General features: G+C 42.3%; 2 protein-coding genes across 2 annotated transcripts; one reads left to right on the forward strand and one right to left on the reverse strand.

Moving 5' to 3' along the window:
* Positions 1–1,625: 1,625 nt before the first annotated feature.
* Positions 1,626–3,080, reverse strand: LOC133563422 (GDP-D-glucose phosphorylase 1-like). Its single transcript, XM_061917544.1, has one exon. The coding sequence runs from the start codon at positions 2,776–2,778 to the stop codon at positions 1,696–1,698; it is 1,083 nt and encodes a 360-aa protein (XP_061773528.1). The 5' UTR covers positions 2,779–3,080; the 3' UTR covers positions 1,626–1,695.
* A 3,401-nt stretch (positions 3,081–6,481) lies between these two features.
* Positions 6,482–13,898, forward strand: LOC133563419 (titin-like). Its single transcript, XM_061917542.1, has 4 exons — positions 6,482–6,642; positions 6,995–7,094; positions 7,213–13,473; positions 13,607–13,898. The coding sequence occupies exons 1-4, from the start codon at positions 6,622–6,624 to the stop codon at positions 13,639–13,641; spliced, it is 6,417 nt and encodes a 2,138-aa protein (XP_061773526.1). The 5' UTR covers positions 6,482–6,621; the 3' UTR covers positions 13,642–13,898.
* The last annotated feature ends 3,154 nt before the right edge of the window (positions 13,899–17,052 follow it).

The following is a 17,052-nucleotide window of genomic DNA, read 5'->3' on the forward strand; positions in this document are numbered from 1 at the left end:
TTCCACGACCAGGACGAAAACCACACTGTTCCTCCTGAATCCGAGGTTTGACTGTCCGGCAAAGCCTCCTCTCCAGTACACCTGAATAAACCTTACCGGGAAGGCTGAGGAGTGTGATCCCACGATAGTTGGAACACACCCTCCGGTCCCCCTTCTTAAAGAGAGGGACCACCACCCCGGTCTGCCAATCCAGAGGTACCGCCCCCGATGTCCACGCGATGCTGCAGAGTCTTTTATTGTATTGTATATCTTAAATGCCATTTTTGTCCTATACTTTCATCACTGCTTAAGCTATCTATTGTTATCACATTTACAAAATTCAACATGTCTGAAAACAAGTGGGGCGGCATGGCGTAGTGGGTAGAGCGACCGTGCCAGAAACCTAAGAGTTCCAGGTTTGCTTCCCACTTATTGACATCCAAATCACTGCCGTTGTGTCCTTGGGCAGGGCACTTCACCCTTTGCCCCCGGTGCCGCTCACACTGGTGAATGAATGATGAATGAATGATTGGTTGTGGTCGGAGGGGCCCTTGGCGCAAACTGGCAGCCACATTTCCGTCAGTCTACCCCAGGGCAGCTGTGGCTACAGATGTAGCTTACCACCACCAGGTGTGAATTAATGATGGGTTCCCACTTCTCTGTGAGCGATTTGAGTATCTAACAATTATTATTATTATAAGTGGCAAGAAACAGAGCAATTCTACCAAGTCTTTAGTCTTAAAATGTACTTATGTTTTTAATTCTACCATCTTCTAATAAGTACAGACAAAAGAGAGGCTGAAGAAAAATAGCTAGCAAATATAAACCACATATTGTACATTACAACAAACTTGAGATGCCAAACACAATCTACAATTCCTAGTGATTGAGCCACATGCCTTTGAATGTTGTTGTCAAGGCAGCACGCGGATGCTGAGGTAAAATAAACCCGTCACACATCACTGCGTCGGTTGTGCATTCAACAATGAGGAACCTCATCATGAGTGAGCAAGAAAACATGTTCATCATTTGAGTTGGCTTTGCTACCTTGGTGATGCCATTTGGGCAAATGATATTCTCCTTGGGGATTAATCAGAATTTTGGTTAAAATTATTTTATACAATTAATGGGGACTTTTTCTTTAGCTAATTATTGGCACATTTTGTCAAGTTGCATATTCGACCTCAGGGGGATGAACAAGATTTTACCTGTCTGGGCATCCATTACTACCACTTATTCCCTTTTTGCTGTCGCGGGGGGCGCTGGTGGCTATCTCAGCTACAATCAGGCGGAAGGCGGGGTACACCCTGGACAAGTCGCCACCTCATCACAGGGCCAACACAGATAGACAACATTCACACACTAGGGCCCATTTAGTGTTGCCAATCAACCTATCCCCAGGTGCATGTCTTTGGAAGTGGGAGGAAGCCGGAGTACCCGGAGGGAACCCACACAGTCACAGGGAGGACATGCAAACTTCACACAGAAAGATCCTGAGCCTGGGATTGAACCCAGGACTACTCAGGACCTTTGTATTGTGAGGCAGACGCACTTACCCCTCCTCCACCGTGCTGCCCTGTCTGGGCATCTATCTCTCTTAAAATATTATTGCACAAATGTAGGGTTCAAGTAATAGTGAAATATCTTAGAAAAGTGTATTTTTATTTCATTTATTTATCTTATAGGCACATCAGTTTACAATGCTTTGTCCCAACACTACGGTGTTACTAGCTGCTGAGTAAGCTGCTTTTCTAATTTAAGCATATCCTCATCTGGTAGAAGATATTGTTGAATGTTTTCTATTACATGTGATTCCGTAGAGCGCTCATAGTCCATCTTGTTCTTAAATGGCAGATGTCCAGCAAGCTCACAGAGAGCAATGTTCAATGCAGACTCTTCCTTGGTACCGAAGCAAGCTACTCTGGGCCACACAGCAATCCGCACACCTTTCCTCAATAAGTTGTCGTCTCTTTCGCTCTGAGTGTGACCACAAGGCGGACACCCCCTGGTCATGAACAGGTTGTGAGCAACATTGGCCTCCACCAGGAAGTCGGTGACACGACAGATGGCGGTTGCGACGTCATCCGCGCCCCCTGATTCGGTGTAGAACAAAAAACCTGCAGGAAATCCCATTAAAGTGTAAAATCCGATTTCAGGAAGAATCGGTCTGACTGGCATCGATTCGATATTGAGCTTGTGTTTCAGGTAATATCCATGGAGGTGTAAATGATTGACGGATGCAAAAGCCCCGAGACTGTTGAAGCCCACACGAAAGCCTGGGTCAGAGCTCAGCAGGACAGATTCAACACCGACTTGAATGGCCGACTTTGTGAGCACCTGAGGATAGCAGCGTGACGGATCAGGGACAAAAAGACAATGTCCAAACTCCAAAGGACTGACATTGACCAGCACAACTGTCTTGCAAGCATGATGATTACTTCCATGTCCTTCTTCAGATTCCTTCATCATCTCAAATATGATCTCATCCTGATTGATCATGTTGAAATTAAACTGTTTGGCGTTGAACTCCTGCTGAATACTGAGTATCTTCTGTGGCTTTCTTCTTTCAGTTCCTCTCTCGACATTCAACTGGGCCACAAAACCACATGGACCGGGCAGGACGCGTGTTTGCAAGTCCCCTAAATGGTAGCGGAACAACCCCCTCGCCATCCTGTCTGCCCATCCAGCTTGGACAGCTGCATCAAACCTTGATGCTGATACCATGCGGGGTGTAGTACCAATATTGGCATATACATCTTTAACAAAGTCCTGGTTCCCATAGACAAACTGGATCGGCATGGTTGATTACGGTTGCTAAGTTAAAAAAAAATTAAAGAAGAGGTATAACTCTTACGCCATTTGCGTAAATACAGAGGCTTGCGTAGATGTTCACAGTCGTCTGGTAGGGTCTCTTTTAGTTCGTTCCGGTCGTCACAACAAAACATCAATGTAAACAATATATTTTAAAAAAACAAAACATTAAACTAACGTATGAATTACATACCATATAGTTGTGGTCGTAGTCATACGCGTAATGGTAGTAATGTCACTACTCTTTCTGGGCGAATTACCTCCGGAATCATTGTACCGGTTCTTCTTCGTTGGTAGTTGTATTTCCGGCTTCATATTACAAAATAAAATACAAGCTTTTCGTCAATGTTTTGTTATATCAGAACTAAACGAAGAAAATACATGAATTGCTTTTTATTATGTACATGGAGGGTACAGTTAAGTAATTTGCTACTGGTGTGGTTCGAATTGAGTCCACCCTGACAGTGATAAGGAGTAAAAAAATGATGTATGGATCATTTATATAGCCCTAAATCACTAGTGTCTCAAAGGGCTGCACAAACCACAACGACATCCTCGGTAGAGCCCACATAAGGGCAAGGAAAACTCACACCCTGTGGGACGTAGGGGACAATGATGACTATGAGAAACCTTGAAGAGGACTGCATATGTTGGCAACCCTCCCTTCCCCCTCTAGGGGAAGCGAAAGCAATGGATGTCGAGCGGGTCTAATATGATACTGTGAAAATTCAATCCATAGTGGATCCAACACAACCGTGAGAGTCCAGTCCAAAGTGGATTCAACACAGTAGAGAGAGTCCCGTCCACAGTGGAGCCAACAGGAAACCATCCCAAGCGGAGGCGGATCAGCAGCGCAGAGATGTCCCCAGCCGATACACAGGCAAGCGGTCCATTCTGGGTCCCGACTCTGGACGAGCGGTCCATCCTGGATTTCCTGACTCTGGACAGCCTGTACTTCATCCATGGCCACCGGACCGGACCCCCGCCACAAGGAAGAGTGGGACAGAGGAGAAAAAGAAAAGAAACGGCAGATCAACTGGTCTAAAAAGGGAGTCTTTTTAAAGGCTACAGTATACAAATGAGTTTTAAGGTGAGACTTAAATGCTTTTACTGAGGTAGCATCTCGAACTGTTACCGGGAGGGCATTCCAGAGTACTGGAGCCCGAATGGAAAACGCTCTATAGCCCGCAGACTTTTTTGGGGCTCTGGGAATCACTATTAAGCCGGAATCCTTTGAACGCAGATTTCTTGCAGGGACATATGGTACAATACAATCGGCAAGACAGGCTGGAGCTAGACCGTGTAGTATTTTATACGTAAGTAGTAAAACCTTAAAGTCACATCTTAAGTGCACAGGAAGCCAGTGCAGGTGAGCCAGTACAGGCATAATATGATCAAAGTTTATTGTTCTTGTCAAAAGTCTAGCAGCCGCATTTTGTACCAACTGTAATCTTTTAATGCTAGACATGGGGAGACCCGAAAATAATATGTTACAGTAATCGAGACGAGACGTAACAAACGTATGGATAATGATCTCAGCGTCGTTAGAGGACAAAATGGAGCGAATTTTAGCGATATTACGGAGATGAAAGAAGGCTGTTTTAGTAACGCTTTTAATGTGTGACTAAAAGGAGAGAGTTGGGTCAAAGATAACACCCAGATTCTTTACCGAGTCGCCTTGTTTAATTGTTTGGTTGTCAAATGTTAAAGTTGTATTATTAAATAGAGGTCGGTGTCTAGCAGGACCGATAATCAGCATTTCTGTTTTTTTGGCGTTGAGTTGCAAAAAGTTAGCGGACATCCATTGCTTCATTTCATTAAATCATGGATGATTGTGTTTAGGCCAATGGTGTCCAAAGTGCGGCCCGGGGGCCATTTGCGGCCCGCGGGTAATTTTCTAAAGGCCCTAAACACATTCTAAAAATACGATTAAAAAAATAAAAAACAGAAAATGTGGTATAAAAGAGTAAACAGGTGAAATGTGACAAGAAAATGTTGCAATGTTTACTCTAATAACACAAAGCTGCCATGCAGGCTGTTATGTTCTTTAAAAAAAATTATAATTAATCAAAATCAATGTCACATTAAATATTTCACTTTGAGATATTTTTGGGGGAAAATGTTGCATATTTGCCATATAAAAAACAAAGTTGTTTTTTTTCTAAAGAAGGGCCTAATAAGAACAAACAAAAACATAAACAACAATAAAAGTTATACCGTATTTCCTTGAATTGCCGCCAGGGCGCTAATTAATTTAAAACACGTTCTCACTCCTGCACTTACCAAAGGCATGCGGTAAAAGAAAGCATGCGCTAATTATTATAAAACCTCTTCTCACTCCGGCACTTACCAAAGGTATGCAGTAAAAATTTGAGTATGATGTAAGCTTGGACCTTAAATCCTACTGAATAGCTCTTAATCTTCTTCCCTTTATGCAATTTCAAATTACCGGTATTGAAATCAACCTCCTTCATTTTGAAAATGATGACAGGGGAAGTGTCACTCCTGACGTCACGAGTTTGACCAGGCGGTAATACTAAGCATGCACTAATTATTTTGGGAAGCGTGTTTGACCCGGCAGTAATTCAAGGCAGGCGCATACTATATGCCCTGCAGCAATTCAAGGAAATACGGTAATTGCTGGATCTGAAGTTGATCTCAAAACGATTGAGTTTAAAGTAAACAGTAACCCCTTGCAGCACTAACTCTTCCGGGAAACTTCCAGCAAACTGACCAATAATTAACGTTTTATTCATGCATTTTCTCTTGCTACTTCAAGGCTTGAATGTTTGGTTCATTCATTATTGTTATTTTATTTTCAAATGTATTATTAGCCTGTGGAAAAATGTTGATATTTACCTCAGAAGATTGCAAATAGAAAAAAAGGCATTACATTTTTATTTACATTTTATTTGATATGCCATTGATATTTTTTTTAAATTATTATTATTCTTATTTGAAACTGGATTTTGCATGTCACTAAAGTTATATAAGCCTTGCTTGTTCAATATTTAATGCAAAACTTGTTAAAAGGTTAATTTGTTTAACCTTGTTCCGTTTAAAATTTTGGCCCACTCTGTATTTGAGTTTGACACCCCTGATCTAAACCATAAAAGGCAATTCCACATGGAAGGGAGGCTTCAAATGGGAGATATTGTATTGTATATGCAGCCCTTCGAGACACTTGTGATTTAGGGCTATAAATATAAACATTGATTGATTGATTGAAATGACATTTTGTAATTACATATTCATACAGTTTTATTGCTCAAAATGTGTGTAACGTGGCCAAAAATACCAACTGTTAAATCGAACCTTTACCTTGTTTTTAATGAATATCTAGGCCTTCTTCTTTTATTGATGTTCATTGTGGTGTTACTTGGAGTACTTTTTCGACAGAAGTTATCTTTTTAAACATTTTACTCTTGTACAATATTTGTATTCTATTTCTGGACTAGCTTATTTAATTGGACTTTGCCTTAATATTGCCATAACAACACTTAACAATCCTATTATCCTCTAAAAACAGGTGTCATTCATTGAAAACATTAAAACTATGATTACTCTATGCAGAAGAAATTATTGTTATTTTGTGTAGTTACATCTACTACTGTTTTGAAACACATGCAAGCTGAACTAACTTTAGAAGAGGCAGCAGCTGGCCAGTCAGTCATGTAGTTATTTTAGTAGCTGCATACCTTCAGAGATAAAGCAGGCTGAACTGCTGGGGTTGTGTGTGTTTGGCTGCTTACGAGCACAGCTTCATCTTGTTATATCTCAAACTTCATTCAGTTAAACTTCAGTTTTTCTTGGAATAATAAGGCATTGACGATGGAAGCAAGCAGCAAAGAAGTGAGTACTTTTTTAAAACTACGGCAGCAAGGTATACTAAGTACAATATGTGTGTATTTTAATTCAGGCAACATTATATCTATTTTGTGAAACATTAATTTAGTTTATCTCTGATATTAAAATGTTAAATCTATTGTTGTCCTTGGGCACTACTTTTTACTGTTTATATATTTAGTTTGAAAACCAGCATGACTATAACCAGTACATTTTACTTACAAGATAACATACAGTAAGTTGCTCTGTTGTGAAAGACTTTTGTCATACTTTCTCATAAACATTATCCCGTTTATTTGTTTTAGCTTTCCTGCTTTTAATACAATATACTGACAGGACAACTGTAATTTTTTTGTAGGTGGGAAATAAAATGAAGGATCAATCTCAGCCAGTAAATCTGACACAAAATACTGATCTCACAGCAAGGAATATCCAGTCATCCACCTCTGCTGCTGAAGGTATAAAAAACATTTATCTAGTCATAATGTAAACACAACCTTAAAATACATTTCTATCACAATGTGACATTAATAACTCACGTCCCTGCAATATTATATTTGTGTCATCTTTCTACAGCACAGCCCAGCACATCTGTTGGGAAGAGCAAACAGAATGCTAAAGACAAGTCTACTACTGATCCCGCAAAGGAAAAGGCTTTAAAACCAAAACTCCAGCTAAATTTTACCACATTCACGGTCAAAAACGGTGAAGAGTTGAAAGTAGAGATACCCGTGGTTGCAAATCCAGTTCCCAAGGTAGAATGGAAAAGAGATGGACAAGCCATCAAAGAAACATCCCGGCTTGAGATCGCAACCACATCATCATTGACAGTTCTTCATATCAGACACGCTGCCAGAGAGCATGCTGGTCAGTACTCTATCACAGCGAGAAATAATGCTGGAGACGATACTAGGGAAATCACAGTAGTGGTTCTTGAAAAGCCCGACCCACCTTCAGGACCTGTGAAGGTTGATGAGGTCAGTTCTGACTATGTTTCTATCTCCTGGGAGCCCCCAGAATACACTGGAGGCTGTCAACTTGACAACTATATTGTGGAGAAACGTGAAATTACTAACATGGAGTGGCAAACTGTATCAGCCACAACAGTACGAACCACAATCAAAGTCACAAAACTAAAAACAGGAAGTGAATATCAATTCCGTGTCTTTGCTGAAAATAGGTATGGCAAGAGTACATCGATAACATCTCCAATTGTAATTGCGCAGTATCCATTTAGTGCGCCTATGGCTCCTGGAACTCCTTTTGTGTCCGTCGTAACAAAGTACAGTATGTTGGTTGAATGGACACCTCCAGTCAAGGATGGAGGTAGCTCTGTCACCGGCTATCACCTGGAACGTAAGGAGAAAAATAGCATTTTATGGACCAAGATGAACAAACTTGCCATACTTGACCCTCGCTTCAAAACAACAGGCCTGGAGGAAGGTATTGAGTATGAATTCAGAGTATTTGCTGAGAATATCGCTGGAATCAGTCCACCCAGCAAGATATCTGACTGCTATGTGGCAAGAGATCAATGTGAGCCACCTGGTAAACCCGACGCTGTTGTTATTACAAAAGAGAATATCACCCTCCAGTGGGCCAAACCAGAGTATGACGGTGGGAGCTCCATTACAGGATATGTAGTGGAAAAAAAAGAGCTTCCAGGTGGTCGATGGATGAAAGCAAACTTCACAAATGTTATTGAAAATCAGTTCACAATTACAGGCCTGACAGGCGGACAAAGTTATGAGTTTAGAGTAACTGCCAAGAATGGTGCGGGTGTCTGGAGTAAACCCTCCGAAAGTATAACTATTTTTGCTGAGGATGTTATTGAAGGGCCTTCTGTATACATGGACCCCAAGTTTAAGAGTACAATTGTCGTTCAGGCTGGCGAAACATTCACAATTGAAGCTGATTACTTTGGAAAACCCTTGCCTGATGTAAGGTGGCTAAAGGATGGAGAGGAAATCAACAAAGCTACACCAAGAATAGATGTTAAAAACACCCTCACTCATACCACATTAACAGTCCGGGACTGTATACGAGGAGATGCGGGACATTTTGTCCTAAGTCTCACAAACATTGATGGAACAAAATCTATCCAAGTTAATGTAAAGATACTAGATAGACCTAGTCCCCCACAAGGACCTTTAAGGTTGAAAGTTGTCAGTGCGGAAAAAATCAATCTCTACTGGAACCCTCCTTCAAATGATGGTGGTGCCATTGTTTCCCATTACATTGTCGAGAAGAGAGAGACAAGCCGTGTCACATGGACAGGAGTTGATCCCAACGTGGAAGCCGTTGCTTGCAAAGTGACAAAGTTAACACCAGGGAGAGAATACATTTTCAGAGTTTGTGCTGTGAATAAATTTGGTGTTGGAGAATTTCTGGAATCAGACCCTATCACGGCAGAAAATCCTTTTAAAACACCGAGTGCACCCTCTACCCCGACAGCTAGTGCTGTGACTGGAGATTCTGTAATGTTGACATGGGAAAGACCTGAGGCCGATGGGGGCTCCGAGATTGATGGTTACATCTTGGAAAAACACGACAAAGACGGTGTCAGGTGGACTAAGTGCAACAAGAGAAGATTGAATGACTTGCGCTTCCGATGCACAGGACTGACTGAGGGACATTATTATCAGTTTAGAGTATCGGCAGAGAATGCTGCTGGTGTTGGTTCAGCCAGTGAGCCAAGTGATTATATTAAAGTGTGCGAAGCTTCATATCCTCCTGGTCCTCCTAACAACCTCAAAGTGACAGACTATTCCTTCAGCACTGTGTCTCTATCCTGGTCTAAGCCTATCTATGATGGCGGAGCTGCCATTACTGGATTTGTTGTTGAGATGAAAGAAGCAGCAGATGATGAATGGATCACATGCATTCCAAACACAGAAGATACAAAGTACACCATAAAAGGGCTAAGACAAAACGCACAGTACAACTTCCGGGTGCGTGCAACAAATGCCAATGGAGTCGGAGAGCCTTTTGTCTTACCTAGGTCTGTGGTAGCAGCTGAAAAACTGGAGCTACCTGAAATCGAGTTGGACGCAGCTTTGCGAAAGACAGTAAGTGTTCGAGCCTGTTCAACATTACGTCTTCATGTCCCCATAAGAGGAAGCCCAGAACCAGAGGTCAAATGGTCAAAAGAAGGTGGTCCTCTCAGTGAGCGTACGCAAATAGAGGTAACAGGCTCGTACACAGTTTTGCTGATTGAAAATGTGAATAGAACTGACACTGGAAAGTATGAACTGAATGCTAAAAACTGCGAGGGCTCCAAATCAGCATTTATCAACGTCCGGGTGTTGGATACTCCCTCTGCACCAACAAACCTGCAAGTGAAAGATGTACAAAGAGATTATGTGACCATCTCCTGGGAGGCTCCGCTTATTGATGGGGGAGCAAACATTTTACACTACGTTGTGGAAAAGAGAGAGGAAGCCAGAAAGGCATTCACAAGTGTTTGTAGTACCTGTACGAGGAACTCTTTAAAGATTGACAACCTGCAGGAGGGATGTTTTTATTATTTCCGTGTCTTGGCTGTGAACGAGTATGGAACTGGACTAGCAGTGGAAACACAGGAGCGTGTTAAAGTGTCTGAAGCTCCTCTACCTCCTGGAAAAATCTCACTGAGGGATTTGACCCAAGACAGTGTAAAACTTGCATGGGAAAAGCCAGATCATGACGGAGGGAGCAAAATTACATGTTATGTTATAGAAATGCAGGCTCAGGGATATGACACATGGACAGTCTGTTCCGAGAGTAAAGCTTTGGAAGCAGTCATCAGTGGACTGACAAAAGGAATGGAATATTTATTTAGAGTAAGGGCTGTAAATGAAAAAGGAAAGAGTGAACCAAAGCTCCTATCGACACCTGTTGCTTTAAAAGACACACGTGCTGAGCCAGTTATTAATTTGCTCTCCAGCACATTCAGTGTGAAGGCAGGGAATGATTTAAAGATTGAAGTGCCATTCAAGGGTGTACCACAGCCAATAGCTGCCTGGAAGAAGGATGGTAACTCTATCAAGGAAACAAGCAGGGTAAATGTTAGCACTTTCGATACGTCATCTCAAATCGTTATCAAAGATGCAACTAAGCTAGACGTCGGCTTGTACGAGGTAACTCTGACCAATTCCGCTGGTGCTGCCTCTGCTGAAATTCATGTTAATGTTTTTGAAAGGCCTGGACCACCATGCAACATTAGTGTGCAAGACGTGAGCGCTGACTATGTGTCTTTAACATGGCAACCCCCCCAATATAGTGGGGGATGTCAAATTTCGAATTATGTCGTTGAGAAGAGAGATACAGACAGTACAATATGGCAGACTGTGTCAGCCACAGTTGCCAGGACCTCTATCAAAATAACCCGTCTGACGCAGGGCACAGAGTATCAGTTTCGTGTTGCTGCAGAGAATCGCTATGGCAAGAGCTCTTTTGTTGAGTCTGAACCTATCGTTGCCCAATACCCCTTCAAAGTCCCTAGTCCACCCCTCAATATTACTGTTGTGAGTTCCTCAAAGTCTACCATGCTTATTAAATGGAGTCCACCAAGTAGTGATGGTGGCAGCCCAATTGTGGGCTATCATATTGAATGCAAGGATCAAAGTAGTATTCTGTGGACAAAGCTCAACAGGGGTCCAGTGATGGAGAGCAGATTCAAGGTTACAAGTATTGAAGAAGGCCTCGTATATGAGTTTCGGGTTTATGCAGAGAATATTGCGGGTGTTGGACTTTGCAGTAAAGCATCAGAGCCTGTGGCAGCAAGAGACCATTGTGATCCCCCACACAATCTCACAGTCACTAATATAACCAACACTTCAGTATCCCTCTCATGGGACAAACCGCAATATGATGGTGGGGCTAAAATAACCAGTTACATTGTTGAGCGAAAAGAGCTTCCTGATAATTGCTGGCTGAAGTGTAATTTCACTAGCTTGCTTGACACCTTTTTGGAGGTGACTGGCCTCACAGAGGGTGAACAGTATGACTTCCGGGTAATTGCAAAGAATGCAGCGGAGTTCTTCAGTGCACCTTCTGAAACCACAGGACCTGTTACTGTGCAGCATGATGTGGAGCCACCTAAAATTATCTTAGAGGACAAATTTAGACAGGGTTTGGTTGTCAAAGTTGGCGACCTTCTAAGAATAGATGCTGACATCTCTGGCCGCCCCAGCCCTCAAGTGTTTTGGTCAAAGAATAGTTTAACTATTGGTACAAAGGGTAGGATTGAGATTACCGCAACAAAGACACATACTACTCTAATCATCAGGGAAAGTGTAAGGAAAGACTCCGGCCAATACATTTTGACCCTACAGAATATTTGTGGTACAACATCTAACACTATTACATGCAAAGTCTTAGATAGACCAGGCCCTCCAGCTGGCCCCCTGGTAGTGTCTGGACTTTCAGCAGAGAAATGCACTTTGTCATGGGGACACCCTCAGGATACTGGTGGCGCAGAGATAATGTACTACATTGTTGAGAAGTGTGAAACCAGCCGTGTAGCCTGGACACGTGTATATGATGAGTTAATAGCAACTACCTGCAAGATACCCAAGCTGCTCAGAGGCAATGAATACCTGTTTAGAGTGAGGGGTGTGAACAAATACGGAGAAGGGGAAACTTTGGAAAGTGATCCGATCAAAGCAGCTGATCCCTTCACCATCCCGTGTGCTCCAACGGATGTTGAGGTCACAAGTGCAACTAGTGACGCTATGACAATCTGCTGGAAGAGACCGATATCTGATGGCGGTAGTCGGATCAGTGGGTACATCGTGGAGAAGCGAGAAAAGCAGGGCATTCGTTGGGTACGTGTCAATAAGAAAACTGTATATGACCTGCGGTTTAAAGCCTCTGGCCTACACGAAGGATGTGAATATGAATTCAGGGTTTTTGCCGAAAATGCTGCAGGAATAAGCGAACCCAGTCTACCATGTCCACTCACCATGGCAGAAGATCCAAAGTTTCTGCCTTCCCCTCCTGCAAAGCCGATAATCATTGATTCTTCCAAGTCTTCAATCACCCTGTCATGGAACAAGCCACTGTTTGATGGTGGCGCACCAATCATTGGCTACAAAGTTGAATTCAGAAAATCCGGAGAAGAAAACTGGGTTGTTGCCATTCAAAACACAGAAAAGACAGAGTTTAAAGTGGCGGGGCTTACCTCAGAAACAGAATACGTTTTTGTTGTTAAGTCTATTAATAAGGTAGGCATCAGTGAGCCAAGTCCTGAAACAGACCCTCAAATTGCTATGGAGATAGAAGAGGGACCCAAGTTTGACATTAGCACTGAGATGAAGAAGACACTCCTTGTTAAAGAGGGCAGCTCCTTCACTTTCACTGTGCCGTTCACTGGCAAACCTGTACCCAGTGTGACATGGGAAAAGGCAGATGTGGATTTAAGAATGAGAGGACTTGTAAACACCACCAGCTCTGTCACATCCATCACGCTGGAAAAAGTGACTCGCGATGACTCTGGTAAATACATAGTCAAACTTCAAAATGCTGTCGGGAACACCTCTTTGACTCTGAGTGTGAGGGTTCTGGATTCCCCTGGCCCCCCAACACATTTAGCTGTTAGAGACGTGACCATGAACTCTGCCACTATTACCTGGGACATTCCTGAGAATGAGGGAGGAGCATCTGTAAACAATTACCTTGTTGACATACTGGACATCAGCAGAAAAGGCTGGACAAGACTCACTGACAGATGCCACAGATTATCCTACAAGGTGTCGGACTTAGAGGAGGGCGGGATCTACTACTTCAGAGTCACTGGCGAAAATGAGTTTGGCATCGGTGTTTCGGCTGAGACGAGGGAAGGAACGAAAATAACAGGTACAATGTACAGTAAACAAATGAACATTGTTGTGTTTTGTAGTAGTCCAGTCAAATGACAAAACAATTATGTAATTTGTTTGAACTGTTAAAACATTTTGACCCACATTCTAATTCCCCATCTTTATTTTAGATCCAACAGACTGGGAAGCCTATCCTGGAGCGTAATTTGTCTCTCCAGAGTTGAACTCTCACTTGCAGGACATTCTTCTTCATAAACAGATTGCTGATTTATTAAATTTTTTTTTTTTTTAATTCATATAGTATTTTGTTGTAGTTATGCAATATGTTATGTGTGTATAGCAATGTGCATAGCATTCTTATAAAACCAAATAAGAATTGGTCTAATTTATAACATATTTTTTTTGTAGAAAATACCACGTGTGTGGGTAAACTGCAATAAAGCTAAGATGACAAGTGCAGTACTTCCATTTTTAGGAGTTGTTATTTAAAAAGACCACATTACATTAAAACAGAACCTGCCCGGCACAGGCAGAGCTCAGCCCTGCATACTCTCACTAACCATGGACAAAATTTATTGAATCTGATTATCATTCGGATAATGATAATGATAATAATAAGGGTTCTTGAGGGTGCATGGGAGTTTGCCCAACCAGTCTACATGTGCTTTGTGGACTTGGAGAAGGCATTCGACCGTGTCCCTCGGGAAGTCCTGTGGGGAGTGCTCAGAGAGTATGGGGTATCGGACTGTCTTATTGTGGCGGTCCGCTCCCTGTACGATCAGTGCCAGAGCTTGGTCCGCATTGCCGGCAGTAAGTCGAACACATTTCCAGTGAGGGTTGGACCCCGCCAAGGCTGTCCTTTGTCACCGATTCTGTTCATAACTTTTATGGACAGAATTTCTAGGCGCAGTCAAGGCGTTGAGGGGTTCCGGTTTGGTAACCGCAGGATTAGGTCTCTGCTTTTTGCAGATGATGTGGTCCTGATGGCTTCATCTGACCGGGATCTTCAGCTCTCGCTGGATCGGTTCGCAGCCGAGTGTGAAGCGACCGGAATGAGAATCAGCACCTCCAAGTCCGAGTCCATGGTTCTCGCCCGGAAAAGGGTGGAGTGCCATCTCCGGGTTGGGGAGGAGACCCTGCCCCAAGTGGAGGAGTTCAAGTACCTAGGAGTCTTGTTCACGAGTGGGGGAAGAGTGGATCGTGAGATCAACAGGCGGATCGGTGCGGCGTCTTCAGTAATGCGGACGTTGCACCGATCCGTTGTGGTGAAGAAGGAGCTGAGCCGGAAGGCAAAGCTCTCAATTTACCGGTCGATCTACGTTCCCATCCTCACCTATGGTCATGAGCTTTGGGTCATGACCGAAAGGATAAGATCACGGGTACAAGCGGCCGAAATGAGTTTCCTCCGCCGGGTTGCGGGGCTCTCCCTTAGAGATAGGGTGAGAAGCTCTGCCATCCGGGAGGAACTCAAAGTAAAGCCGCTGCTCCTTCACATCGAGAGGAGCCAGATGAGGTGGTTCGGGCATCTGGTCAGGATGCCACCCGAACGCCTCCCTAGGGAGGTGTTTAGGGCACGTCCAACTGGTAGGAGGCCACGGGGAAGACCCAGGACACGTTGGGAAGACTATGTCTCCCGGCTGGCCTGGGAACGCCTCGGGATCCCCCGGGAAGAGCTAGACGAAGTGGCTGGGGAGAGGGAAGTCTGGGTTTCCCTGCTTAGGCTGTTGCCCCCGCGACCCGACCTCGGATAAGCGGAAGATGATGGATGGATGGATGGATATCATTCGGACTAGAATGCTACTGTGTACATCAGTGATCCCCAAACGTTTTGACCCGGGGGCCGCATTGGGTTAAAATAACATAATTAATAATTGTGATTAATATTGATTAAAAAAAAAAATCTTAGTTATTATTTTGGCCGTAAACATGCAACCCAATGTCTGAGACTAGATCGCATATATATGAACACTATTTTCATCTATATGGACATACATTCTTACATTTGTTGGTATGTTTATCTCAAATGTCCATAAGGTGCCATCTTGCACAATTTTCACATTTATTTTTATAATTTAGTTTCCGCCATATTACTTTGTTTGTAATGCTTGTGTTGTTTTCATATGCACATTCAATTTCTACTTGAGGTCCATGAAACACAGTGTTCTTATCTTCAATCATGTTTTTTTTTTTTTACGAAGGAAATCCTTTTGAATTTGTTGTTGTTTTTAAAAAAAAAAAAATTGGTTGAAAGATTATAGTATGTATACTATAATCTTTTAACCAAATACCCCAATAATGAGATGCTTTGTCACCACACGATCCTTGACAAAATCGGGTCAGGGTAGACTGACCATACTTTTCCCTGGACATGTCCTCTTTTGCGGTGCTGTCCGGGCAGGGTTTCTTAAATGCCTCAAATGTCCGGCATTTTGAGTCAGGGTTGCGTGTATTTTTAATGCACGTCCAGGGTTGAGAAGGGGTTAAAACAAAACTAATTGTGAAGGTGAGCAGGCAGCATCATTCGTGAGGGAGGGTCAGAGTCAGAGAGAACGAGGGAGTGGATGGAATGATTGATTGATTGAAACTTTTATTAATAGATAAGTAGATCAAACTGTCATTGCTCAAAACATAATATTGAATCAAAATCATTGTTATTATGAATTATTGACCTATCCAAGGCTCCGATTAACATCACATCAAATATTCCACTTTGAAAAATATTTTTGGTGGAAGATCTTTGCATATTTTGTGTGTTTGCCATAAAAAAACATAGTTTTGTTTGACAAAAAAGGGCAGAAAACAAACAAACAAAAAAACAACATAAAAAAAAACGAAAACATTTTGAAATGAGAAATACATCTGAAGTTGATGTAGAATCCAGAGATTTAAGCATTAAATATAAAATGTATGTATGCCCTGGTGCACCATTATCATCATTTCATGACCGAAGCAAAACACTTTTTACACTGAAATAAATACACCTACAACTTATTAAATAAAAACATGGGAAAAAAATAACAGCAGCGGTAAAGTTTAGATCCATGAAGGAAAGAAGAAAGTCAATGAATGTTTATAACTGAATACATTTACGTATGTATACAAATTAGTTTTTGTTTTAAATTATTTCTCTTAATGAATTAAGTAACGTTTAAGGCAAAAACACAGTATAGAATGTGACATATAACAGGATAATGCATACGTTTATCATTTGTTTTCAAAACGCCTACAAAAATGTGGGATCCCAAAAATTTACTGTGGGACTCCATTTTTATGAGTTGATAGGGTACATGGGACCCCATTTAGAAAACTCCTAGCACCAACACTGCTGTCAACAGAGGAGAAAAAATGCTTTATTTAAATAAATATATTATTTATAAAGCAAGTTCAAGTATCATTGGCAAATTTTCACCTAGTCCAGGACTTGGCACGCATATATAATGATAAATGGGTTGTACTTGTATAGCGCTTTTCTACCTTCAAGGTACTCAAAGCGCTTTGACACTACTTCCACATTTACCCATTCACACACACATTCACACACTGATGGATGGAGCTGCCATGCAAGGCGCTATGTGTCCTCTTTTGGGGATTTCAGAATATGGTCAGCCTAGGTCAG

This window comes from Nerophis ophidion, linkage group LG12 (genome assembly GCF_033978795.1).
Source record: "Nerophis ophidion isolate RoL-2023_Sa linkage group LG12, RoL_Noph_v1.0, whole genome shotgun sequence".
Lineage (NCBI taxonomy): Eukaryota > Metazoa > Chordata > Actinopteri > Syngnathiformes > Syngnathidae > Nerophis > Nerophis ophidion.

What these genes read in the sequence shown, in the direction of transcription:
- LOC133563419 (XM_061917542.1), top strand. Translation starts at nt 6,622, where the DNA reads ATGGAAGCAAGCAGCAAAGAA. An exon ending in ATCCACCTCTGCTGCTGAAG is followed by an intron (nt 7,095 to 7,212) that starts GTATAAAAAACA and finishes ATCTTTCTACAG; the next exon opens with CACAGCCCAGCACATCTGTT. An exon ending in GGAAGGAACGAAAATAACAG is followed by an intron (nt 13,474 to 13,606) that starts GTACAATGTACA and finishes TCTTTATTTTAG; the next exon opens with ATCCAACAGACTGGGAAGCC.
- LOC133563422 (XM_061917544.1), bottom strand. Translation starts at nt 2,778, where the DNA reads ATGCCGATCCAGTTTGTCTATGGGAACCAGGACTTTGTTAAAGATGTA.